General features: G+C 48.8%; 1 protein-coding gene and 1 pseudogene across 1 annotated transcript in view; one reads left to right on the forward strand and one right to left on the reverse strand.

Annotated features, from left to right (window-relative positions):
* LVRN (laeverin) overlaps nt 1-10,783 on the reverse strand; it is a 69,380-nt gene extending 58,597 nt beyond the window's left edge. The window contains exon 1 of the mRNA XM_059724923.1: nt 10,024-10,783. Within this exon, the coding sequence (XP_059580906.1) occupies nt 10,024-10,640 (617 nt within the window). The 5' untranslated portion in view covers nt 10,641-10,783. The remainder of the gene's footprint in view (nt 1-10,023) is intronic.
* Nucleotides 7,354-8,719, forward strand: LOC109282474 (histone H2A type 2-C-like; annotated as a pseudogene).
* Nucleotides 10,784-26,603: the final 15,820 nt, after the last annotated feature.

Genomic DNA, 26,603 nt, shown 5'->3' on the forward strand with positions numbered 1-26,603 from the left:
TTCACCTGGTAAGAAATGAGCTAACCCCCAAGTACTAGAACACTTTTTATTACATGCAAAATAATGCATGTAATATTTTCTGCAATAACTCCTCTTCCTAGCCTTCTTTATCAAACCACTGTTTATTCTGAGTTCTAGCATTTCTTGGATTGCCAAGACTTATTACTTTCACAATCTGTAACTGAATCTTCAAGACACATTGCATGTGGGAACGAAAACTCTCAGTTATAAAGTGGTACTAAGCAAAATATTATTGTTATCTGGAGGATTTTGAGTACTAAGATTTGCAGTAAAATACAGCAGGCACTTCAGTTCACATTCCAGGGGCCCTTATGCTACTTTTGATTTGAGTACATAACACTCTGTTTGGAGCAATGAATATCCTGTGTGTAGACTAATGTAGGCAAAACATACTTCCCACACTCACCTGACTTAATCCAACACAGCTGAAAGGCAAGATATGGAGAGGTACCTTTATGGCATCTTTCTGCCTCCTGTTATTCTGGCACTGATTCTCCCAGCTTTCCAAGTCAGCCATGGATTTTTCATCTGGTACCCTTAAGGACAACTTTCCAACTGTTTTGTACCAAGTAAATAGTGCAAAGTACTAAGAAGCAGGGCCAGCTCCACACTGGACTCCCAATGGTGTTGTGAGTGCTGCAGAAACTTGTTGTGTGATGTCAACAAGCCATGCTTTTGCAGACTTATGTTCTGTATCCCAAAGCTTGATTTAGTACATAACTAATATCCCTAATAGTGTTAGACCACTTTCTATAAACAAACAGATCATGAATGGCTCCTGTGTGGTCATTTATATCCTCTCTCACTACAGAAGAGTTAAAGTACCATACAGGCAGATGAGCTTCCCCACACCACCATGCTTCATTTTTGATTGGGAGGGAGAAGAAGGTAAAAGTATAATTCACTTTCCATGTCAATCAAACCTTTTGCCTCTCTGCTAAACTGCCAACAACAACATGGCTAGGATCTGGAACCAACTTCCAAGGGAAGTGGTGCTGGCTCCTATCTTGGGGGTCTTTAAGAGGAGGCTTGATAATTACCTAGTTGGGGTCATATGAGCCCAGTATTCTCTCCTGCACAGGGCAGGGGGTCGGACTTGATGATCTACTTAGGTCCCTTCCGACCTTACATCTGTGAATCTATGAATCTATGGACATTTGACCACTAAGGTCAACATGGACATTTGACCACTAAAACTTTAACCACTAAAGTCAGTAAAGGCACTAAACAGGTTGCAGAAGATAATGGGTTTACCACTACCAACCTACTCTAGATTGGAGCTGATGACATAAAGGATGCTGCATCCTAATATATAGATAGCCCTGACCCATCTAATCCTCCTTTCAAGTTCATCATTGTCAATCATTAACATACCCTTGTTCACATTTACAAATGATGTCCCCCCAAAACACATCTATCCTACAGAAAGAGAATGAAATTTTTACAGCCCAAACTGCAAGGGAAGCAGAGGCAGGAAACTGCTAAATTATTACCTCTTGCTGAAGGAAGGGAAAACAACAAAGTACAGCTGCACTTGGTTGAAGAAATTTTAAAGCAAAAAAAACAAAACAAAACACACAAGCACAATCCATTAAAAACACCAAAAATGCACAAAAAAGTAGGTAAGCAAAGCATTCATTTAAATCTGCAACAAAGATTTCTTTTTACTCCATTCTCTGAACATTACTGAAGAATTTTTAAACAGATCACACTTCTATATTCTGATAATACAACATGGTGAGGTAAGAATAAAATGGAATAGTTGAGTCCAGATCTTTTTGCTCCTTTCAATTTCACTAAATACACCATGTTAACACTTTTAAAAATTTCTGGTCTTCAGTTTTTTGGCTCAGTGGTTTTTTTGTGGTTGTTTGTTTGTTTTGTTTCTGGTTTTGTTCTGCGGTCGTAAAGTTGATATTATACTGTTCTCAGATTTTGTAACACTGATCTGGTAAAATAACCACTTCTTTACAATAATTTGTGAGGGGAGGGGTAGCAAGGGTCAGGGAGCATTATAATCAGGGATCCTGGTTTTCCCTGATAAAACAATTGCAAATTCTCTGATAAAAACCCCCAAATCCATGATTAAAATGAAAGGCCCCTCACTCCCCCCCACAGCTCCCTGCCCCACCCCGCCCTGCCAGAGGGGAGCCCCCAGCTGCCAGGGCTAGTGAGCCAGGGACCCCCTACCCCCAGCAGGAGGCAGCAGCTGTTGCTGTGGAACGGAGCCCAGCTCTTCCTCCCCCGCCCCCCTGCCTGCTGCAGACTTGGGTGGGGGGAGTGGGGGACAGCTCTCCACTGCTCTGCACACTCCCAGGGGGACCTGTGCCCGCCTGAACTGTGCACGGGGTGGGGGTCGGTGCAGGCTGCCCGCTGAGGGCTTGGGCTCCTGCCCTGATGTCCTCCCCCAGGGCCTTCGCAGCCCAGTGGGTGCAACCCAGCAGGAGTTCATGCATTGATGGAGAGCCAGCCCCACCCCCCAGGATAAGCTTCCTACAGCCCCATCCCACTCCCTGCTAGGGCCCTGCCACCATGCATTCCAGCCGCAGGCCCCAACCCCATGCACTGCCCAGCTGGACAGCAGCCCCAGTACCAGCCCGAGCCCCAGCCCTGTCCAAATCCCCCACTCCCTCCCTATAGGGGCCTCAATTACCCTCCTGCCCCACTTACTTACAGAAGCTGGTCCAGGCTGCCTGGCAGCCATGTGCATATACACATACACATGGCACCCCCTGCCTGACCGCCCTCCTCCCACTCCCTCCCAGCCCCTTGCACACTAGAATTCTGCCAGACTACAGAAAGGTCTTTGCAAAACTGCAAAAATCCACGGGCTTCTCTGTTAAAATGAGAAACCCATGATTTCCTCCGGTAAAGGGGGAAATCCGCATTTTTCTCTGTTTTCACATAGGAAACAGAAAACCCGGATCCCTGGTTATAATGAACAAAGAACAACAAAAAGAACAAAATGAATGTGTGTACTAAAAATACATCTATGTGGGGTTAATTGGAATAATTAGAGGTCTAAGTGGAGGTTTTGTGTAAATTAAGCTAAATACTGTTTTCCCTGGACTTAAAATTCAAAAGTTGGACAGGTATCATTCTATGTAGAGATGTCTGAAAGGGGGAAAAGAACGCAGAAAATCAGAAGACATTTACAACAATAAATTACAACTGTTCTTTTCTCTCAGGCTGACTTGCCTACTTTTTCTTATAAAAAATGTGGTCAGTATACGTTACTTTTTCCAGAATGGTATCAGTAAAGATTTACATAAGAGCTGGCTGCCAACAAACCTATGCACGATTATAGTAAATTATGAGACCATTTTCTGTTTCAAAGTCTAATTTTATCTCATGGGTTTTTTTGTTTTAGTCTTCCCGTTTGTGCATATGCATGTCTGGATTTTTGAGGTATCTGTAAAATCAGACTGCTGACTAATGTAGTGGGCTATTCAGTAGGTTGGAAGCCAAAAACAGGCTAATCCTAGCTCTGGTATTCATCATTGCATAATCTTCACCAATTCACTGCTCCTTAACTTCATAAAGTTGAATTTTTTTAATTAGTTTACTTGTTTTGATTTGCACTCCTTACTTATGTCAGGCAAGGTTCTTTGGGTAGATGTGGTATCATTTATTAGACCAACTGAGTAGTTGGAAAAAAGTTCTTTGCAAGCTTTTGGGCACAATCACCCTTCCGCTAGCACAGGAAGTCTCTGCTGTTCATTATTCATTTATGTGTATATTTGTCATGTATATATTTATATCATGTATTTCTGATGGCTTGATGTACAAAAATCAGCAAACGATGCTTCACCTTTGTGAGAATTTCACTTCCAAATATTTTGGCAGAATTTCCCCCTATTATTATATTGTTATTATTGTTAATAATATGTTAGTCATATAATAATACCATGTTGTTATTATAGCAGTAATAGTACTGGTAATAACTAGGGGTGCACCAATAAAGATTTTTTGGGCCAATACCAGTGGCCGATTATTAACTAGTCATATCAGCCAATACCGATCTGATTGCCAATACACAACTTGGCAGCTTGGACGACAGCAGCATCCAGTTAGTAAGTCTGTTCAGGGGGAAGGGGCAAGGAGGGTACAGAAGGGGTGTTGAGGGGCAGCAGATCAAGGCCCCCCATGGTAAGGGAGATAGTGGGGCTGGGGCAGGTGCTGCACAGGTGGGGGGGGAGAGGGGGGAGACACACCTTGTCCAGGGGGTGCAGGGGGGTGGCTCCCACTACTGTGTGCAACCCTGGGGGAGGCATGGGGGGCATATGCCCCCCAGATATATGCATAGGGTGAGGGCAGGCCACCACTGCATACTCGGGACCGGAGGCTCTGCCAGCCTCTTCCCAGCAGGGAGGTGGGATGGGGCCGGGCTGTGCTTGTGCCGGGTGGGGCGGGGTGGACAGTGGTGGCACTGGGAGTGGGAGATACGGGGTGAGCTATGGCCACCCCAAAATTCACTGTATCCCCCCCCTTCCGGGGCTGCCACCCACCTGGCCCCTGCCCCTCCAACCGGGACAAAGCTGGCACAGTCTCCAACTCTGAGCCTGCAGCAGCAGCCCACCCTCACCCTGTGCACAGAACCGGGGGACACATGCCCCCCATGCCTTCCCCAGGGTGTGTGCAGTGGCAGAAGCCACTCCCCCCAGCCCCTGGACAAACCACAGCTCCATCTTGCACCCCACCCTGGCTGTCCAGCACCTGTCCCTGCTCCAGCCCCAGCCTCACTCCCTCCCTTACAATGGGGGCCTCGATCTGCCCCCCTACATCTTTTCCCTCCCACAGACTTACCGGCTGAACACTGCTCTCCAAGCTGGTGGGCTGCACTCCTGGCTGAGTGCATACTGCAGCTGTGCACATGCACGCAGCATTTATTGGTGACGTTATCATCTATATCAGCCAAAAAAAGCCAATTGCTGATAATGTGAATTTTCCTTTTATCGGTGCCTATACAATATGGACCAATGTATCAGGGTACTTCTAATAATAACATTTCTATGATATACTGCAGGTGAAAGTTTGTTTACAAAGGACTGTGTTCCCTACTATTTGGCCCAGAAAAAAACATTAGCTTAGCAATGTCTCTGTATTGCACAGGTTTTTTAGATGTAAAACACTGTCACTGCAGTCATAAAGTCAAGAAAGTTACTAGATATGCAATATAAACACTGATTCCAAGTCTTAACATCTAGACAGCCCCATGCTCAACAATACTCAGACTACTTCACTCTGCAACTAAAACCCTATTCCATTATACATGTAAAATGCATGCATCCAATTCCTCAAAAAAATCACACTTAAACACACAGTCTGAACTCTGAACTCTTTAGTAAATTGCATTCCCTATGGATACCCTCACAAGTAAAGTAAACAGAGTGCCACTGTATATGAAAAGTTACAAAGCTAGAAACAAGGATGCAAAGCAGTAGTAGGATGTATTGGATGTATGTGTTGTCTTAGTGTCCCGTATTAACATAAGGCATGAAGTGGGGACTTAAGTTGTTAGAGCAACGCAGCTTGCCCTTCTGAGGCAGGTGCTAGATCTGACATGCCTCTAGTGCAGTGATTCTCAAAGTTGTTAGACTCAAGGCACCCCTCAGAAACTTCCAGCTCTTAGTTTTCACTCATTTTTTACTACAGAACAACAACAGAGTAATTCTTCTGTTGCAAAGAACTCAGAAAGACCACAACAGGTTATAATGTTTTCCACACTATGGATTCTCATTTAAAATCTCTAGATTTAACTTGTGAATCAAGTTTGCATACCTAGCAGTGTTAACACTGCATGGCAGACTGTGACACCCTTGAATGGATCTCAAGGCATTCCAAGATGCCACAACAACCTGGCTGAGAATCAATGTTTGCAGGGGCCACAGGCTAACAGACCTGAGGATTAGCAAAAGTGTTCACACTGGGAAAATGGGGCCTTGGAAGTTGGAAAGGGAGGTAGGAAGTACAGCTGATAACAAAATTACAATGTTTGTGCAATCTTTACCAGCAAGTCTCCCTTCTCTGTACCATCTCCATAACCTCTGTCAATAAATAGGACTTAAACTAGGGTGCAAAGGGCAGCACAAGACATCAGAAATGCAGTGGGTTACCCTACTTTTGTCTCTGATGTGATTCCCAGTGATTCCCCAAAGGAGAGCCCTGCTGTGGCAAACTTGTGGAATTCCCTCTAACTGGGGATAATACTGACAAAGGAGTCTGCTGGAAGGGGCACAAATGACTAGAATCATGGATAGTGGAGGAGCAAGGCATCAAGGCACCTGGTGTACAGGATGTCACTGGGAACAAACAGGCTGGCACTTTAAAGAAGAAAATAGAGCAAGGAGGCCATGGGGGAGAACAGTGGCCAGCACATCCTGCCTGGAACATACTTGGACTATAAGAAGATTTAGATGATATATCATTAGTGCTTTGTGGCTTCAGCACAGCGGTTCTCAGCCTTTTTGACTCAAGGCACCCCTTCGTTGATCTGAGACACCCCAGCTCTTAAGTTTTTTGACTGCAGAAAAATAATATTGCAATTTTTCTGTTGCAAAGAACTCAGAAAGACTACAACAGGTCAGAATGTGTTTGACACTATGGATTCCTACCTGCAGTCTATGGACGTTTTTACTTGTGCTCCAGGGGGGAGGGTGCTTTAATCAGAGTGGCTCTGAGAGCTGCACTTATTAAAGCACCTGCAGCATCTTGTGTATTCAGTGTCCCGCACTTCAAAATGGTGGCAGGGGCACTTTAACTGAAGGTCGTTGGATGAGCTTTAAAGCCCTCGCATTGCCATTCTGAAGTGCAGAGGTGCTGAATACACCAGAGGCGGAGGCTGCTGGGCTGTGCTAATTAGCATGTTCCAGCAGACTCTATTAATCTAATCTGCTCTGACACGCTGCAATCACAGTGCATTGGAGCAGACTCCTTCACATCTACAGGCATCCTATGGGTTTACTTTGTGAATCACGTTTGCACGCCTAACAGTGCTAACTCTGTGTGGCTGCCTGCAGCATACCTGAAAGGATATCAAGGCACCCTGGTTGAGAATCACTGCTCTAAGGAAAAAATTAGGTTAAGGGACAAAAATCATGTCTTGTACTTTCCTTTACTCCTTCCTTCCTTATAAAATGGCAAACTGCTGATGCTAGGCTAATAAAAACCATCTGGGCCGTCTCCTGAGAGTCTCCTTGTCATTTAATAAATCACTGAATAAAAAGGAGTAAATGTGCAATGGTGTTAATTGGGTAACAGGCCAGTAATCAATAAAGCAGAAGCTCCCCTCATAAAGGAAAGGCCCCAACCCTGTTTACAAAGGACCCCCGGGGCTGCTTTTACAACCAGAAGAAAGACAACTACTATTCCTATATAACCATCTGTGTACAGTGCTGACCTTCTAGTGCTCTTTTGAGAGAATACCTGTGCCAATAATCAAGCAACAGTCAACTTTAACATACATCCACTTTTGCCACGCCTACAGTTTTGTAAGTTAGAATGTAATTCGGGGGGAGAACAACACAGACATACTGCAACGCAGGGCCTGATTCTGAACATAAGAACTGCCATTTTACTGGGTCAGACCACAGGTCCATCTCGCCCAGTCTCTGTGGAGCTTTTCAATCCCTGCCTCTTCTTCAACCTATGTTCGGTCTTTGTACTGTGATGAGAATGGCAGGCCATGGTAAGCAGGGTGGGAAGAAGGCATGGGCCAGGGCCAAGACCAAGTTGTGGTCGTTGGAGGCCAGGTGGCAGTTCCCTGTGGGCCTTCTGTGCAAGGTCAAGTATGCAGAGCAGGCAGAGGCCGGCACACCCATCTACCTGGCCACTATGCTGGAGTACCTGACAGCTGATATTTTGGAACTGGCAGGCAACGCGGTACGGGACAAGAAGATGCCACCTGCAGCTGGCCATCCTCAACAATGAGGAGCTCAACAAGCTGCTGGGCAAAGTGACGATTACACAGAGTGGCATCGTGCCCAACGCCCAGGCTGTGCTGCTGCCCAAAACAACTGAGTGCCACAATGTCAAAAGCAAATAAAACTTCATAACAGAAAAGAACAACCCTGTGTCACACAGTGGCAGTGTGTGGATGGAGGGAGACAGACAGACAACTGGGTATGACCAGAATTCTGAAACTTTTACCAGTGGCAAGAAGCACTTTCTCCCACTGATGTCAGCCAACTACTCACTCACGTAACCATCACTTGAGCTGCATATGCATCTTTGCATTCAGTTAGTCCATACAATGCATCTCTTCCCTCCTTTCCACCTGGCTTCAGATTAACACATGTAAACTACCTCTGGCAAAGATTCAGGGCTGTCTAAACAGACCCCCCAGTCCCAAGCCAAGAGAAGGACTTTGAAAAGCTTTGTTTAGTGCCTCTAGGCCTTTACTCAGCGCAGGGAAAGAATGCAGGTTAGCGAGCAACTCTTTTTAACATGTGTTGGGCTGATGCTATTCCCTTCCTAGAGCATATCCAATGCATTATCCCACAGCAGTGGTTTGCAACCTTTTTAGACTCGAGGCACTCCTCAGCAGACTTCAGGAGCCCTTCATAAGGCTCCAAGTACCTCTCATTAATGCGGGGTATCTTGAGCCTAATGAGGGGTACTTGGAGCCTAATGAATGGCTCCAAGCCTAATGAATGGAGTATGAGAAGGGGTGCCTCAGTTTAATGAGGGGTATCTTGAGTCTAATAAAGGGGCCTTGAACCTAATGAAAGGTGTCTGGAGTCTGATGAGCAGTGCCTCCAGTTTAATGAAGTATATTTTGAGTCTGATGAAGGATGCCTCAAGTATAATGAAGGGTGTCTGGGGTCTGATGAGGGGTGCCTCTACTCTAATAAGGGGAATCTTGAGCCTAGAGTCCAGGTACCCCTCATCAGACTCCAGACACTCTGAAAAAAGGACCTGGGGGTTACAGTGGACAATAAGCTGAATATGAGCCAGCACTGTGCCCTTCTTGCCAAGAAGGCTAATGGCACACTGGGAGCTGCTTTGGTATGTATGTTGCCAGTTGGTCAAGGGAAATGATTATTCCCCTCTATTCAGCACCAGTGAGGCCACATCTGGAGTACTGTGTTCACTTTTGAGCCCCCCACTTCAGAAAGGATGTGGACAAATAGAAGAGAGTCCAAAGGAGGGCAACAAAACTGATGAGGGGACAGGGGGACATGGCTTATGTGGGAAGACTGAGGGAACTGGGCTTCTTTCATCTAGAGAAGACTGAGAGGGGATTTAATAGCAGCCTTCAGCTACCTGAAGGGGGAGATGGAGATGGACTGTTCTCAGTGGTGGCAAATGACAGAACAAGTAGCAACGGTCTCAAGTTGCAGCAAAGGGAAGTTTAGATTAGATATTAGGAAGATTGTTCTCACTGGGAGGGTAGGAAAGCGCTGGAACAGGTTACCCAGAGAGGCAGTGCAATCTCCATCCTTGGAGGTTTTCAAGACCTGACTAGACAAAGCTTTGGCTGGGCTGATCTAGTCGGGGCTGGTCCTGCTTTGAGCAGGAGGTTGGACTAGATGGCCTCCTGAGGTCCCTTCCAACCCTAACTTTCTGCGATTCTCTACCTCTCATTAAACTTGAGCCAGCCCCCCTCAGACACCAGGCGCCCCTCATTGGGCTCCAGTGCCCTTCATCAGACTCCAGGCTTGAGGTGCTGCATATTAGAGCTGAGATGCCCTGTCACTAGGCTCAAAGTGCCCCTCCTCAGGCTCCAGCTACCCCTCAGTAGGTGCCAATGCCCTTCATCACACTCCAGGCTTGCACGCTGCACATCGGAGCAGAAATGCCTCTCACCGGAGCCGAGATACCCTGTCACGAGACTCCTCAGGCTCGAGATGCCCCTCAGCAGACTCCAGGCCTGGCACTAGAGCAGAGACTCCCCTCACCAGAGGCCGGACAGCCCGCGCCCAGACTCGAGGCGCCCTTCCTCGGAGCCCGGGAGCTCCTCTTCGTCGCCGTCCCAGCCCCGGCCGCCTCCCTCCCGCCTACCTGGGCCGGCCGCGGTCGGCGTAGCGGGTGAGGAACAGCCCGTGCAGGTCCTCGTCGAGCGCGCCCTGGAAGGCGAGCTGCAGCACGTAGCGCCCGCCCGCCCGCAGCGCCTGCCGCAGCTCCAGCACCGCGTACTGCCGCCGCTCCTCCAGCCACAGCCGCGCCACCTCCACGGGCCCCCGCGGGCCGCGCACGGCGGGCGGGGGCCCGTAGCGCAGGCCGGCGCTGTGCAGCACGGCGGCCGCGGTGTCGCGGGCGCAGCGCACCGTGATGTTGACGCGGCCCGTGAAGGCGGCCGGCGCCCCCGGCCGGGCGGCCCGCGCGCGGGGCCACAGCTCCAGCTCGTAGTGCAGCGGGCGCAGGCTGCGCGGCAGGCGCGCGCCGGACCAGGGCCCCGGGGGCCGCGTGGGGCCGGGGGCCGAGGCCGAGGCCGAGGCCGAGGTCGGGGCCAGGGCCGGCTCGGTGGGTCCGGCGGTGGGAGACGCGGGGGCGGCCCCGCGGCGGCTGCACAGCCCGTACAGCACACCCAGCGCGGCCAGCACCAGCAGCAGCGCGGCCAGCAGCAGCACCACCAGGGCGGCGGTCTTCCTGCCCACGTACACGCCGCGCAGCCCCATGGCAGCGGCTGTGCGGCGCGCGGGGCCCCGCAGCCCGCTACTTACCGAGCGGGGCTGCGTGGGCGTGAGCGCGCCCCCTCCCCTGGCCGCACCCGGCCCGGCCCGGCCCCGGAGGTGGAGCGCCTTGGCCCGGGGCCTCGCGCGCACAATGCGGGGGTGGGGGGACACGGTTTATGGGGCACGACCTGGGGGGACAAGCCTGCGGCAGCCCGAGGTCTGGATGCCGGCGCCTCCAAGCAAGCTCCTGGAGAGGGGTGGGGTGGACAGCCCCCTGCCTGGGCGCGGGGCTGTGCAGCTGCCCAGATGGGGCGGGCGGGATCCTCAGGCAGCGGCTCCTGCATTTGGAAGTCGGCATCTGAGAGCGAGAGAAGCGCCTTGGGTGGAGCGGAGGGGAAGAGAGGCGCTCGCCTCACCCCCTCAGCTGCAGGAACCCTTCCTCCCGTCTGCTCCGAAAGAGCCAAACCTCTTGCTCGGAAGATGGGAAAAGATGCTCGCTGCTGGCAGCAGGATGCTCGCCTGCTTCTTTGCCTTTAAACGGAGGCAAAAGCAGGCACCCTGTACAGTCAGTGTGGAGAGGGGCAGTTCACATTGAATTTTATTAGAAAATGTTAGAGTCATGAACAAAAAAAAAAAATAAAAATGACAAAGCCATAAGGGAAATACAGAGCGCCCGAGCAAGGGACTAACGAGGGGACGAGGAGGGGAACGCAACTACAGTTACAGAAAATACAATATTAGCGGGTGGGGAGGAGCGAGGGGGGAAGGGGAGGAGGGGGTTGCAACGCTGAGAGAGAGAGAAGATAGATGCACGCAGCTGCCTACAATAGTCTGTGTTGGTGGAGGGGTAGGTGGAAGAAGTTACTCAGTCCGTAGAGTCCTATCACAGGAGTCCTTGCCAGGTGGAGTGGAGTGGTCCATGGTTGGAGAGTAGCTCTCAGAGTCCATGAGGTGCGGAGCGGGGTTCAGGAGAGCCAGGTTAGGTCAGGAAGGCTACATTCGTTCTTGCCCTTTTGCAAACACAACTTCTCTTAGGGGAATGAAAAGCACTTGAGCTAATCGCAGGGCAGAAGCTAGATTCATGGAATGGCAGAGAAGCAGGGCTGGAAGGGACCTCCAGAGGTCAGCAAGTCCCAGATCAGCCCTCTCCAAACCATCCTAGACAGTCTGCATAAAACTACAGTCCATATCTGACACAACACAGACCTAACACATTACACTGCCACAGGTAATGCAGGGGGACCAGAGCAGCCAACATCCTGCTTTTATGAAATGTTAATAAAAATTCAAGGGATTCTCAGGCAGGTTAATCTAGTACCTTTTGGATAGCACACCCTCCCCCCACTTTTTATATAAGGAAATGGATGCGCAATATGTATTGTATGTGGCAGAGACAGCTACACTTGCAGGAAGCCAAAATCAGATGAAGGAATGAATCATAAATAAAAACCACAATGCACGAAAATGGAAACAATGCGGTGCACAGATGAAACAACAAGCAGTTTTGTTTGGTTTTTTTAAATTTCACGCTGGATTTAGTGCATCTGAAGAACCCAGAACTGATTTCCAAAGGGATTGCACGTGTGTGCTCTCATGTACTCTTTTTAATCTTTTGGAGACTAGTCCCCCAGGGACAGCAAGAACACAGGACTGGGGAAGACATCAGTGACCTTCCTGGTGGTAGTTCAGTAGGATTTCTCTAGCTCTCCTCCCTCTGTCACCGTGGTGTTTGAATTTTTATAGTTGTTTCTGTCAAACTGTGCTAAGCAGGAAAGGCGACTTGTTCTTTGTGATATTACAAAAGCCAGACTTAACAGCAGTGTGCTAACAAGGACTGAAAGGTTCAGGACCTAGCCATACTTGTTTTGGCATTGCTTCTATCTAAACACCAACAGTCAAAGGAGAGTTTATTCCTTTGTTTTTAAAGAGGTCTGTATCTATGTACAATAAAAACGATGTAGAGTAGCAAAATGAAGCTATTTGTCATTAAGTGTCCATATATCAAAGAAGCAAAGATAATTTTGGAGGGTGGTATCTTTTTATAAAACCAATTGCATGGTTGGGAGAGATTTTAAATGAGGTTTCAAGCACAAAGTAATCTTCAGGTCTGAAAAAGAAGTAAGGAATAGAATAGTAGCCTAAGAAAAACTCCATATGTAAATAAAAAATCTGCTAAAAAGAATGGAGTAGAGCTATCAGAAGATCAAAGAGACATTATCAGGATAAGCAGAAAGAAAAGAGAAATGCAGTAGGGAAGATAACCCAATAAGTGGATGAGCAAATCAATTCAAAGGGGAAAAAGGTCCTGAAGTGCAGAGAAAGCAGGTATATTATTACAGTGAGATGAAAAGTCAGTGTTTAATTGACAGGTTTAATCCTTGAGTTTTGGTGACCAGTATAGTTTTGGATTTTTGTTCCCACACCAATACTTTGAAGGGGTTTTATAAATTTCCCTTGACCACAAGGATTGCAAAGTCAGAAAGTGAGCGGTTGTTCTGTGAAACATGTTCTACCCATGTTCATGTGGGTTCTTCTGTTTTGTCCCTGTGCTCACTCATTCTGGAGTACAGTTTTTGTCTCATTTTACCCACATAGTTTCCATGAGGCCATTTGGTGCACTGAATAAGATATACCGTATTCTGGGATAAACATGTAGGCTGTGTAAATTCTGATGGTTTTGTTGTAGGGGATCTTTACTGTGGTAGCAGTGGAGATAAGTTGGCAAGTTTTGAATTTCTTGTTAGGACAGGGTTGCATTCCATTAGGTGTATATTGATCAGCAAGACAAGGTTCTTTGGGTGATTCTGATATCTTTTATTAGACCAATTTAAATAGTTGGAAAACAATTTTAAAGCAAGCTTCGGGTTCAAAAACCCTTCGTCAGGCTGAGGAAGTTTCAGCAGTTGGTGTGTGCTCTTCCTGAAACTGCTGAAACTTCCTCAGCCTGACAACGGGTTTTTGAACCCGAAAGCTTGCTTAAAAATTGTTTTCCAACTATTTAAGTTGGTCTAATAAAAGATATCAGATTCACCCAAAGAACCTTGTCTACCTATGTCCTTAGACCAACATGGCTACAACCTTGATCAGCAAGAAGTTTGATTCTTATGATGAGGTGGGCAAAGCAATGGGGTTGTTTGAAAGACAGGATTGGGGGGGGAATATTTCATAAAATGTATTGAAATTAATGTTACAGAAAGTCTTGAAGCAAAAAGGATGGTTGGTTTGTTTAGCTGATTTTACCAATCATCTAGTTGTGCTGGATGAAAGAAAAGTAACTTTTTCAGAGAAAAAATAGCAGCAAGAGAACAAAAACAAAAGAAAAATATACCTTTGCTTTTTTCCTTCAAGCTTATGAATGGAAATGGAGAAATTAAAAAATGGAAAATTCATTAGTTAAAAGGCTACAGAATATTATTTTTGAAATGGAATTGACTGTTACTTGTAAGAGAAATCCAAATATTATACGACTTGGGAGAAAGCTACTAATTCCATAATTTCTGACATTGACAAAATTATGGAAAACATTACTAATTTGGAGAAATCCAAACAAATATTTAGGGCTTAATTTTGCAAACAATCATGTGTATAACATCATTTGTGTAGTAATCCCTTTAAAATCAATAACATTACTTCTGTGCTCCATGTTAAGCACATGCTTAAGTGCTTTGTTGGATATATGTCAGAGTGCTATATGGGTTGCAGGACCAAGACTTTTTCAAATAGTTATTATTTTTTATGATGTGCATAACATCAAAAGTTTCCTCAGCCCTTATCAGATACAAATGAAGGGATGATTTTAAGTACAAAAAGAATATAAAATTATTGAGTGACAGGGTAAGAAATAAAAGGAAATGTGTAATAATATGGTGATGTTACACATATCAGTGTTGTACAGAACTTGACATATGGTGCTATAGGTGTACATATACCTATGTACACATCCAATAACCAAGGTAAGGCAGCTTTCTGTTGTCCTGTTTCCCAGCTAATACAAGCCCTCAGCCAATATATCTTGATTAGCACTACATCAGTATGAGCAACGCATTACTAGGGTATATTTGTTCATATAGTTCTCCAATCACAATCCCACAATACCCTGCCCCTGGAAGAGGTCACAATTCTGAACCTACCCAGGGATCTTAGTGGCCCGAGGGCCATTCCCACCAGATAATTGCCAGTACATTTTAGAAATGACTTTTTCCTGGCTGGGCCACCTTTGTGAGCTTACTTTTTCGTGAGAAGAAAGCATAAAGAGAGATCATCATTTTGTGTCCTTGCCGGGATCAGGAAAGATATCTTGACTCTCCACAGCCTGTAGGGAGGAAGAGCAGTGAAAGCCCAGCTAGACTGCAACTACAAGGTCTAAGTCAGATCTTTGTAAACCCTTCAATGAAGATGCGAGTTCAGGACTATGAAAGTGTCAAGCAGCAATGTCAAGCAAAGGACATCTGTGCCCAACCATAAGTTAAGGTGGACAAGAGAAACTCTAGAGCTTGCCTCTTCTACAAAGAGCTGCCTGCCATGTTAGATGCGGACTTCTGGATGTTTCTGTGAACACTTCAAATATATCTACACTGCTAACTTACTGGGCTACTTGCTGCACCACATGTGCTACTTCACAAACTGGTAGTGGTGCAAGGACATTTGTGTGGCATTGTACTGGGGCCAATTAGTCTGCGCACAAAACCATCCTAATGTGGCTATACTACTTCTGGTTAGGAAGATAGCACGTGCAGAGCAACATGACATGTTTCTGCATACTGTCACCTGGCACAGTCAGTAATAGAAACATGCTCTTTATGTGAACTAAAGAAGCCAACATTGGCAGTGCACAGCAGGGGTGATGTGTAGGGGATGCATGCCGGTGCACGTGCACCCCCTACAAAAAGGCATTGCAGACACCAAAAAGGCACCACCCCTCCCCAACCCCAACAGTGCTGGTGGCATCTGCGGCAGCTCCCGTTTACTGCTGCCGTGTGCCTGCCACCGCCATGTCCCCCCAGCCGCCAGGGGCACACGTTGTTCATGGTGCGCAGTGAGGAGAAAGAGGAGGAGAACAAGCGAAATATGCTCTGGGATGCAGATATTTCACCCCATGTAGAGGTCCAGGAGCAATTTAAAATGCAACAGGACTTGAGCCAAACCCAGAGGAACCAGTATGAACTAGTGAGGAAGGGAAAAGGAGATCCAGTAGATGTAATACTGCATGAATTTCCAAATAGATTGATTTTTTTTCCCCCTTCATTACTCCTAAACCAATTCCTCTGCTATTTTTTTTTAATAATTTGAATCTTTTGCAGAGTCAGAGAACACGGGATAGACTTTTAAAGAATTTTGTTTGACAAACATCAATTAACATCTATTAGCAATAAAATAAGTATATCTTAGGGTGATGTTAGAGATATTATATTGGGTTTCATTAGTAGGAGTGTTGCCAGCAGATCAGGGGAAATGATTATTCCCTCCCTATTCAGCACTGCTGAGGCTACATCTGGAGTACTGTGTCCAGTTTTGGACCCCCCACTATAGAAAGAGTGTGGACAAATTGGAGAGAGTCCAGCAGAGGGCAATGAAAATGGTTAGGAGGCTGTGGCACATGACTTATGAAAAGCTGAGGGAACTGGGCTTCTTTAGTATCGAGAAGACTGAGGAGGGAGCAGTCTTCAAGTATCTGAAACATTGGTGACACGTAGGGGGTACACACGTGTGCATGTGCACTCCCTGAGATTGGCGGTGCACCCTGAGAGAAGTGATGCCGGTGGTCACTGCTCATCAGCCCCCCTTGCCGCTGACACTGCTGGTGGCATCTGCAGGTGACTGCTGCTTGCCCCTCTCCTACCACCCCCCCACATTGTCAACACTGCCGTGGCCACCTGCATGCCGTCACAATGCCCCCACAGCCTCCGGGAGCATGCATCATTCATGACCTGAAGGGTGGTTCCAAAGAGGATGGAGCTAAACTGTGCTCAGTGGTGGCAGATGTCAGAACAAGGAGCAATGATCTCAAGTAGAAGCAAGGGAAGTTTAGGTTAGATATTAGGAAAAACTCTCTCATGAGGCAGGTAGTAAAACACTGGAACAGGTTACCCAGAGAGGTTGCGGACTCTCTATCCTTGGAGATTTTTAATATCTGGATAGACAAAGCCTTGGCTGCAATGATCTAGTTGTGGATGGTCCCATTTTGAGCAGCAGGTTGCACTAGATGGCCTCCTGAGGTCCCTTCCCACCCTAATTTTGTATGATTCTCTAACTTTTATTGGATCAACTGGATATACTATTCTTCTTGTTTGAATTGAATTATTTAAGTTTATTCTTCTTAATTATTTGCACCAAATACAATATTTTTTATGATTTATAATTACTTTATTGGGAAATGGTACATACCAGAGCAGCATCCACACCCACTCCCCCAAGTTTATAACAGTTGCATGTAGAGGAAGTTAAGCATTAAGGCTGCAGTTACCATAGCCACATTGTGGATTATCCATTGTGGCAGTAACAAAAATACTGAGTGTCACAACCCAGTGATTTTGGTGCCTCGGCACGATGGAATTTTCCCGCCACATGAGAGCCTCTTGCAAAGCAAAGGTTTTCTGTTGCAACAGAAAAACCTCGGTGCAAGAGAGTTCCCGCCATTCGAATGCAAATTTGTGTCCCGCTATTGGCCAGTTCTAAATTATTCCTACGTGGCGGCTAGTAATTGGCTTGCTAGCCGTTTAAAATTTTGTGTGACTTCCGCCCAAGTCAGAGAACTTTGAACACGCTGCAGAGTGCTTCTAAAAGAGATCTGACTTGCGGCTGAGCTGATCGATAGACTGATCACCTATCGATTCTTCTCCCCGTCACCGAGCGCAATCCCCGACGTACCCTTTCCCCGCCGGCTTGATTTGTGGACGGACGAGTTAGCTTGAGCCCTGCCAGCTGGAACAACTAACATAGTTGTTCAAACGACCGGACCGTCTGCGTTGCAGCTACAAGCGGCGTAAGTAAAGTTTTGCAACCATTAAGCTTTGTCCGCCTTTCTATTCACCAGCCCGCCCAACGAACGAGTAATTATTAAATCACCTCGAGTCGGCTCTGGCTGTCTGGGACATGGCGACGAGGATGGGATCTAAGGGCATGGTGATGGAGATGAACCTAATCGGGTGCTGCGCCTGGCGCACCGGGACCCGCCGCGTGGAGAATGCAAATGATCTATGGGCGCATATCGCTTACCACCAGGCGGTAGAAGGGGATGCAAGAAATATTGATGGCTACTTCTCCGTAAAGAGAGAAGAAGTAGTCGTGAAAGAATGGAGAACTAAGCTATCCCTTGGGGAGTTCGGATGCATAATGGGGAGCAACCGGGTCTATTATCGACCCCCGGAGGAAACATCAACCATATCCTTAGCTGAGGTAAAGGCGCGGAAGGCAGAAAAGCTGACCCCCGCTCAGGAGTTCGCTCAATGCACTCGATACCTAAGGGAAGGAGGGGAACCCACCCCCACGGACTGGTTCAACTGTCCAGATTTGGTGCCTGGGTCGCGGGGCCATGAGCTCCTTGTTCAGCTCCGGGAGGATCTGGAAACTAAGGGCCGTCAAGTGCCGAGATGAGGTCTAACTAAATGGAAGAAGGGAAAGATGATGAACGTGCTGTTCCATACAGTAGCGGGTCTACTAAGGGAATACGCAAATTTAGAGGCACAGATGCATACGGCGGGTAAGGAGTCGCTGGAGTGGACAGCAAAGAGCTCCGGAGCGACGCTTGTCAAGAGCACCGGCCGTATGATGCCGCTAGCAGAAAATGGTGCTGAAAGAAGTGCGAGCCATCCGGGGAACCCGGAAAAGAGGGGCGGAATTTCAGAAGACCCGGCGGGGATCCGCCTAGCGACTCCGCCCCCTGAGGTGACGTCGTTCCCAACGGCCCCGCCTCCTTGCCACGGGGAGGGGGCAATGGGAGGAGGGATGAAACCCAATGCTCCCAGATGAAGAATTTAACTCTTTCTCTGCCACAGCTCACCCAATAGCTGTGATGAAGCATGTTGCGGATGAAGAAGGTACTATGTGTGCCACTGTTATCTCTCGCACACGCACCCAACCAGAAATTCAAGAACTTTGTAGAGAATCTAAAATAAAACCAGAAGAAACCTTGGCCATGTGGTTAGGACGATTAATAGTGGAATTTGGATCTGACATCTTAGACAAGGAAGAAGCGAGTGCCCTGACCCGACAAGCGGCATGGAGCGGAGGGCGTGCTACCCACTTGAATGTGGTCACAGACAGTGCCCACTGGCCCATCCCGCTCCCGGCACTCATAGTGGGACAGGTAACCCACAAATTTCACACCTGGCACGAAGGCCGCCCGCAGAAGGCTACTGCAGAGCAACTCCTCCTGGCTATAGTTGGGGTGTCATATCTCTCATGGAGCCCGAGAATGAATCCAATGGGACTAACAGCAGTCCAACGCAAAGAGAGATGGGCTCATCGCCACCTATTGGACCCCGGGGCAATTCCAATGCCCCTGGAAGTTATAGATGCCTGCGTGGAGGTATACGGAGGAGCAAATACCGTTACACTCCGACTCTTTTTGAACCCAATGGCAGGTCAACCAGTGGGAAATCTCTTAGGTCATCTCCCACAACTGCAGGCACTTATGAAGCAAGGCAAAGAAGCTTCTGATGATATAAGGGACCAACCTTCAGCATACCCAGCCGAAACACTGAGACCTAGACGTCAAGAGTATACCCCAAGGCGAGAGCCATGGTGGTCACCTCCAAGAACCCCGAAGGAAAGAACAACAAAGGAAAGGAATATGTTTGGTTTTCTTCTCGCCCGCTCCGGACTTACAAAGACTCAGTTGCGAATTTTGGGAGAAAGGGCCCAGTCTCGTCTGGCCGAAACATTAGGATTCAAATTCGAGGACCCACCAAAAAATGAGTAATGGCCGTCGGCTCCGCCAGCGGCCTTCCCCAACTCAAACCTGACCCCACTGATCCTCGTCCATACGCTGAACTCACTGTTCACCGGGTCCCATATAGCTGAGCCGGTAGGGAGCCGCGCTCCAGAGCCACGCAGCGCGAACAGAGCACGCAAACAGGCGCGCTCTGTAAGAGCACGCCGGCGTTCGCGCCGGAGGGTGGGCCAGGAGGGCCAGGAGTGGGACTCCTGTAGGGGTAGGGCGGAGACACCGCGCAGGTCTACAAACAGCAGCTTGTAGAATGGTGTCTACGAGGAGTACTGCTAGGGCCTCTGCCCAGGGGGACAAGGCTACCCGGGGCAGGTCTGAGGCCTCCACCCAGACCGAGCCCATGGGGGAGCCGGTGTCCCCCTACCTCCTGGCCTGTGGGGTATCCCCAGCAGGGCTGGGGGGAGCAGAGATTGGGGGCCCCCACACCTGTCCAGCAGGTGCCCGTCTTAGGGCCCTGGAGGCGCAGGTGAGGGAGCTCCGGGAGGAGGTTAGCAGGCTGAGGGGGATCAGGGAGGCGGAGGATGAAATTGACAGTTATTTCCTTTCCCTGCAGGCCCAGGCACGAAAGGAAGAAGCACCCCGGGGAATACCCTCCACAGCAGAGTGGCAGACGGTCACAGCCAGGACCGGAGCGGCACGCAGAGAACCGGTACCAGCTTCTCCAGTCCGACTGGTGAACAGGTACGAGGCCCTGGCGACCCTGCAGGAGATGGAAGGGGAGGAGGACACCCTTGGGCAAGAAGAAACACCACGTTCTTCACACCCCAAACAGATCAAGAGATCCACTATGACCCAGAGGAAGAGGCGACGTGTGCTCGTCATAGGAGACTCCATCCTGAGAGGTACGGAAGGACCCATCTGTCGCCAGGACCCCTCGGCACGAGAGGTATGCTGCCTCCCTGGAGCAAAGATTCGGGATGTGACGGAGGTAATCCAGGCCAGGATCAAGCCCACCGATTATTACCCCATGGTCCTAGTCCATGTGGGTACTAATGATGCGGCCAGGAGAACCCCCGATCACTTGATGGCGGACTACTGTGCTCTGGGCAGCGTGCTGAAGGAGTTCGGTGCCCAGGTGGTTTTCTCTTCCATCCTACCAGTGACCGGACGAGGAAGACGGCAGGAGAACTGCATCAGAGAGACCAACTGGCGGCTTCGGCAGTGGTGTCTCGAGGCAGGCTTCGGCTTCCTGGACCATGACCCGCACATCACGACGAGGGACATGCTCAGCTGGGATGGGCTTCACCTGTCCCCCAAAGGTAAGCGTGTGTTTTCTTCTAGGTTGGCGGATCTCCTCCGGCGGGCTTTAAACTAGGCTCGTCGGGGGGAGGGGAGTACGAGGGCAGGGGAAGCTGTGGACCACCAAACCATGTGGCACCCACAAGGACAGCCCAGCCTGAAGAAGGAGAACATTGGGAACCTGAAAGCCATGGGGAGGCCAGCACAACAGAACAGGTAAGGAACAAGAAGGTAAGAAACAATGGGCCCCATGGGACTGGGAGCAGGGGGGCAGCAAAGGCGCCAGTCGCAGGGCTCAAGTGCCTATATACTAATGCTAGGAGCACGGGGAACAAGCAGGATGAACTAGCGCTCCTGCTTGCACTAAACACCTATGACTTAGTGGGGCTAACAGAGACCTGGTGGGATTCATCCCATGACTGGGCGGTACATATTGAGGGCTATAGATTGTACAGAAAGGACAGGTCGGGGAAGAAAGGGGGGGGGGGTTGCACTTTATGTCAGTGAGCAATATACATCAACCCTCATCAAGACAGAATCCGAGGCTGAGGAAGTAGAAGGATTGTGGGTTAGGCTACATGGGGAGCAAGGAGAAAGGGATTTGGTGGTAGGGGTCTGTTACAGACCCCCACACCAAGGGGAAGAAATAGATGCAGGGCTCCTGAGGCAACTCTCGGAGACCATAAAAGCTAAAGAGGCGGTAGTCATGGGGGACCTAAACTACCCGGACATCTGCTGGGAGACGCAGACAGCAAGGTCCCATCGCTCACGCAGGTTTCTAACTTGTGTACAGGACCTCCACCTGACACAGGAGGTGTATGGTCCCACTAGGGGGAATGCCATACTGGATCTGGTATTGGCAACGGGAGATGACATGATAGGGGACCTCCAGATCGGTAGCTATCTGGGAGACAGTGATCACCTTATGATAGAATTCAACATAAGACGGCGAGTGGGTAAGGTAACTAGTAGGGTGAAAGTGCTAGACTTTAGGAAAGCTGATCTCAATGCACTCAGGCGATTAGTCAAGGAAGCACTGCAGAGTAGGAGTTTTGATGGGATGGGTGCCCAAGAAGGGTGGCTGTGCCTAAAGGAAACGATCCTTTGGGCACAAAGCAAGACGATCCCCGAGCGAGGCAAAAGAGGGAAAGGGGCCAGGAGGCTTCCATGGCTGACCAGAGAAATCCAGGGCAGCCTAAGGGCCAAAAGGGGAGCACATAAAAAGTGGAAACAGGGTGAGATCACTAAAGATGAATATAACTCCTCTGCTCGTGCTTGTAGGGAGGCAGTTAGGCGGGCCAAAGCTACCATGGAGCTGAGGATGGCAACCCAAGTAAAGGACAACAAGAAATTGTTTTTTAGATACATAGGGAATAAAAGGAAGGCCCAGGGAGGAATAGGACCGCTGCTAAATGGGCAGAAGCAATTGGTGACAGATAGAAGGGACAAGGCTGAACTCCTCAACGAGTTCTTTGCCTCAGTGTTCCTAAGCGAGGGGCACGACAAGTCTCTCACTGGGGTTGTAGAGAGGCAGCAGCAAGGTGCCAGACTTCCATGCGTAGATCCTGAGGTGGTGCAGAGTCACTTGGAAGAACTGGATGCCTTTAAGTCGGCAGGCCCGGATGGGCTCCATCCCAGGGTGCTGAAGGCACTGGCCGACGTCATTGCAGAGCCACTGGCGGGAATATTCGAATGCTCGTGGAGCACAGGCCAAGTCCCGGAGGACTGGAAAAGGGCTAACGTGGTCCCCATTTTCAAAAAGGGGAGGAAGGAGGACCCGGGCAACTATAGGCCGGTCAGTCTCACCTCCATCCTTGGTAAAGTATTTGAAAAAATTATCAAGGCTCACATTTGTGAGAGCCCGGCAGGACAAATTATGCTGAGGGGAAACCAGCATGGGTTTGTGGCGGGCAGATCGTGCCTGACCAACCTAGTCTCTTTCTATGACCAGGTTACGAAACGCCTGGACACAGGAGGAGGGGTGGATGTCGTATACCTGGACTTCAGGAAGGCCTTCGATACGGTATCCCACCCCATACTGGTGAACAAATTAAGAGGCTGTGATGTGGATGACTGCACAGTTCGGTGGGTGGCGAATTGGCTAGAGGGTCGCACCCAAAGAGTCGTGGTAGATGGGTCGGTCTCGACCTGGAAGGGTGTGGGCAGTGGGGTCCCGCAGGGTTCGGTCCTTGGACCGATACTCTTTAATGTCTTCATCAGCGACTTGGACGTGGGAGTGAAATGTACTCTGTCCAAGTTTGCAGATGACACAAAGCTATGGGGAGAAGTGGACACGCCAGAGGGCAGGGAACAGCTGCAGGCAGACCTGGATAGGCTGGACAAGTGGGCAGAAAACAACAGGATGCAGTTCAACAAGGAGAAATGCAAAGTGCTGCACCTAGGGAGGAAAAATGTCCAGCACACCTACAGCCTAGGGAATGACCTGCTGGGTGGCACGGAGGTGGAAAGGGATCTTGAAGTCCTAGTGGACTCCAAGTTGAACATGAGCCGGCAGTGTGACGAAGCCATCAGAAAAGCCAATGGCACTTTATCGTGCATCAGCAGATGCATGACAAATAGGTCCAGGGAGGTGATACTTCCCCTCTATAGGGCGTTGGTCAGACCGCAGTTGGAATACTGCGTGCAATTCTGGGCGCCACACTTCAAGAAGGATGCGGATGACCTGGAGAGGGTACAGCGAAGGGCAACTCGTATGGTCAAGGGCCTGCAGACCAAGCCCTACGAGGAAAGACTAGAGAAACTGGACCTTTTCAGCCTCCGCAAGAGAAGGTTGAGAGGCGACCTTGTGGCTGCCTATAAGTTCATCACGGGGGCACAGAAGGGAATTGGTGAGGATTTATTCACCAAGGCGCCCCCGGGGGTTACAAGAAACAATGGCCACAAGCTAGCAGAGAGCAGATTCAGACTGGACATTAGGAAGAACTTCTTCACAGTTCGAGTGGCCAAGGTCTGGAACGGGCTCCCAAGGGAGGTGGTGCTCTCCCCTACCCTGGGGGTCTTCAAGAGGAGGTTAGACGAGTATCTAGCTGGGGTCATTTAGACCCAGCACTCTTTCCTGCTTATGCAGGGGGTCGGACTTGATGATCTATTGAGGTCCCTTCCGACCCTAACATCTATGAATCTATGAATCTATGTTTACGACCCTACCGATCCGGATGACCAACAACAAGTATTCTTCCTTCTCGATACTGGAGCTCAAACCAATGTGATTACCTCAATGATACCTCATCAAAAGACCACCAAAACGATCAAGGTACAAGGGTTTAACACTATCGCCGTCACAACGAAGGTCAAGTTTTGGGTGCAGGACCACCGATACCCCCTAGAGGCTGTCCTAGGGGGCATCAACATTTTAGGGATCCCGGGGATAAGAGCGCTTGACCTTAAAGAACAAGTGCTACAGGCATTACCCATTATTATCCCAGAACAGGATTGGCATCGACCAATGCTTTGTAACACCTCCACCTGGCGATATCGACCAATCCCAACTAAGGATCCTCTAAAACAGTCCCTTACTGACCTCCTGCAGCGACTCAAGTGACGAGGCTGTATTAAGACCATAACAGCCAGCACCTACCTGTCATCAGGATGGGGAGTTGCGAAACCTGGAAAGCCTAACGAAGCCCAGCTAGTCGTAGACTATAGGGAGGTTAACAAAAGATGTCAAGTACTTCAACAACCTAATCCTTCTACTCTGCCACAACGTATGTTTGAGATGGCACAGTTCCAACAAAGTAAGTGGGTCGGAGTCACATTGGATCTAAAAAACATGTTCTTTTCCATCCCGATAACTGACCCGGAAGGAATACTAAATATGTGTATTGATGGCATCATGTACAGGTGGACAGTCTGTCCACAAGGATATCGCAACGCTCCATCACTAGCCACTGGTGCCATAAATAACACCCTAAAGAATTTTCAAGCCTCATACTCTCTTCCCCCAGAGGAGGAATTGAGAATTTGGAGTTATGTCGATGATATTGCCATCATGGTTCGCGATAGTTCCGTAGTTGCTAGTATAGTCAACCAACTAGTCGCTTCAAAGTGAGGGATGGACGATCAACGAGGAAAAGTCAAGCCTACATCCTGTAGATGACATTACGTTCCTTGGCACTCGATACATCGGTTCCATCCGCCATGGAATCTCGCATGAGGGTCCTAACATCGATCCATTAAAAACATTCCTCCCAGTCACTAAGAGGCACTTTCAACAGCTTTTGGGTCATTTGAATTGGTATCGGAATTATGTTGGACCCAGTGATTTGGCACTCCTTACCAAATTGCAGTGACAGATCCGTAACAAATCTCGAAAGTCTACGCCCTGGACGAAAGGAGATCAGTGGAACCTGCTTCACCTGCTAGCCATGGTTAAAGATACACAGCTCCATGCCATCGATCTAGGTGAGTCACTAACCGTAACCCTTGGGTTCACCACAAACCACGTGTGGGCTGTCGTGCACAACCCTCGCGATGAGCTAGTATACACGGCCCACAAGAGGCTTCAAGCAGCACAACATTGATATGGAACCGTAGGAAAAATCCTCCTAGCCGAACAACTGGTGGAGCCTTTAGCAAGGGGGCATGGGACGTTACGCGCTCCCGGTGCCACATTGTTACCTTTGCTGGATGTGGAAAGAGTCGACCCACATTTTCAGGGGGAGTCTAAGACCTGGAATACGCTAGTGCTTACCCACCATTACAACTGGCATTGTTGGAGGTTGGAAGACATGGCACCTGATCCAAGCCCAGAAGATGAGGAGAAGGTCCCTACACTGTATGGAACTTCTGCCCTGGCGTGGATGGCCTCAGATGGAACCTCCCGACATGGCGGAGGCTATGGGTACTATTGCAAAGCTTGTAACGATAGGGAAATATTTCAAGCCGACCCAGATGATAATTCGGCCCAAAAATGTGAATTGTTAGGATTCCTCAAGGTACTAGAACATTGTCTGACACATCATAACGACTCGCTCCCCGTTCCAATCATCGCAATTGATTCGCAATACATTTATAAAATTCTTACCGGTATAGCTTTTCCCTCCGAAAATTTGAATGATTGGCAAGACATCTGGAAAATGTTAACTTAATTTGTACTCCTCCCGTTGGTTAGGCACACTAAGTCCCACCGTCCGGATACTGATCCAGTACATGAGGTCATTGATACGCTCTTAGAAGATCCACTACGGACCGACATAGTCTTGCCTATCACATCTACCTCCAGTCCTGAAGTAAATCCATTCCTCGCGTGGCTTCACAAAAATTGGGGTCACCCAAGACCACGGGCCTGCCATCAACATTGGTGCTGAACCCTTACGGAGCCGGCCTCATACAGAGCTAGGCGTGATTGGGAAAAAAGGTAGCTCAGGCCTGTGAGATATGTGCTAAAGAAAAGTGCCATAGAACCAAACATCAGCTCGGAGCTTTCGATTCTTCACAGTTTCAGGCAGGAAAAGTTTGGCAGGTAGATCTGCTAGGACCTCTCCCAGGGTATAAGCCGCCAAATAAAGGATTAGTTGTTGTCGACTTGGGAACAAGACAGTTACAAGATATTCCCTTACGAAAAAGCAATGCCACTGCTGTTATTTCTGCCTTAACTGCTGTATTTGCTACCTGGCAACCCCCTCATGAGATTCAGTCTGATGGGGGACCCCCTTTTAACTCTAACTGTCTAGACAAATTTGCTCGTCTTCACAATGTAGCCTGGCATTTCCATCTGCCGTACCACCCGCAGTCCAACGGCGTTGTGGAAAGACACATAG

The sequence above is a fragment of the Alligator mississippiensis genome, chromosome 3 (assembly GCF_030867095.1).
Source record: "Alligator mississippiensis isolate rAllMis1 chromosome 3, rAllMis1, whole genome shotgun sequence".
Lineage (NCBI taxonomy): Eukaryota > Metazoa > Chordata > Crocodylia > Alligatoridae > Alligator > Alligator mississippiensis.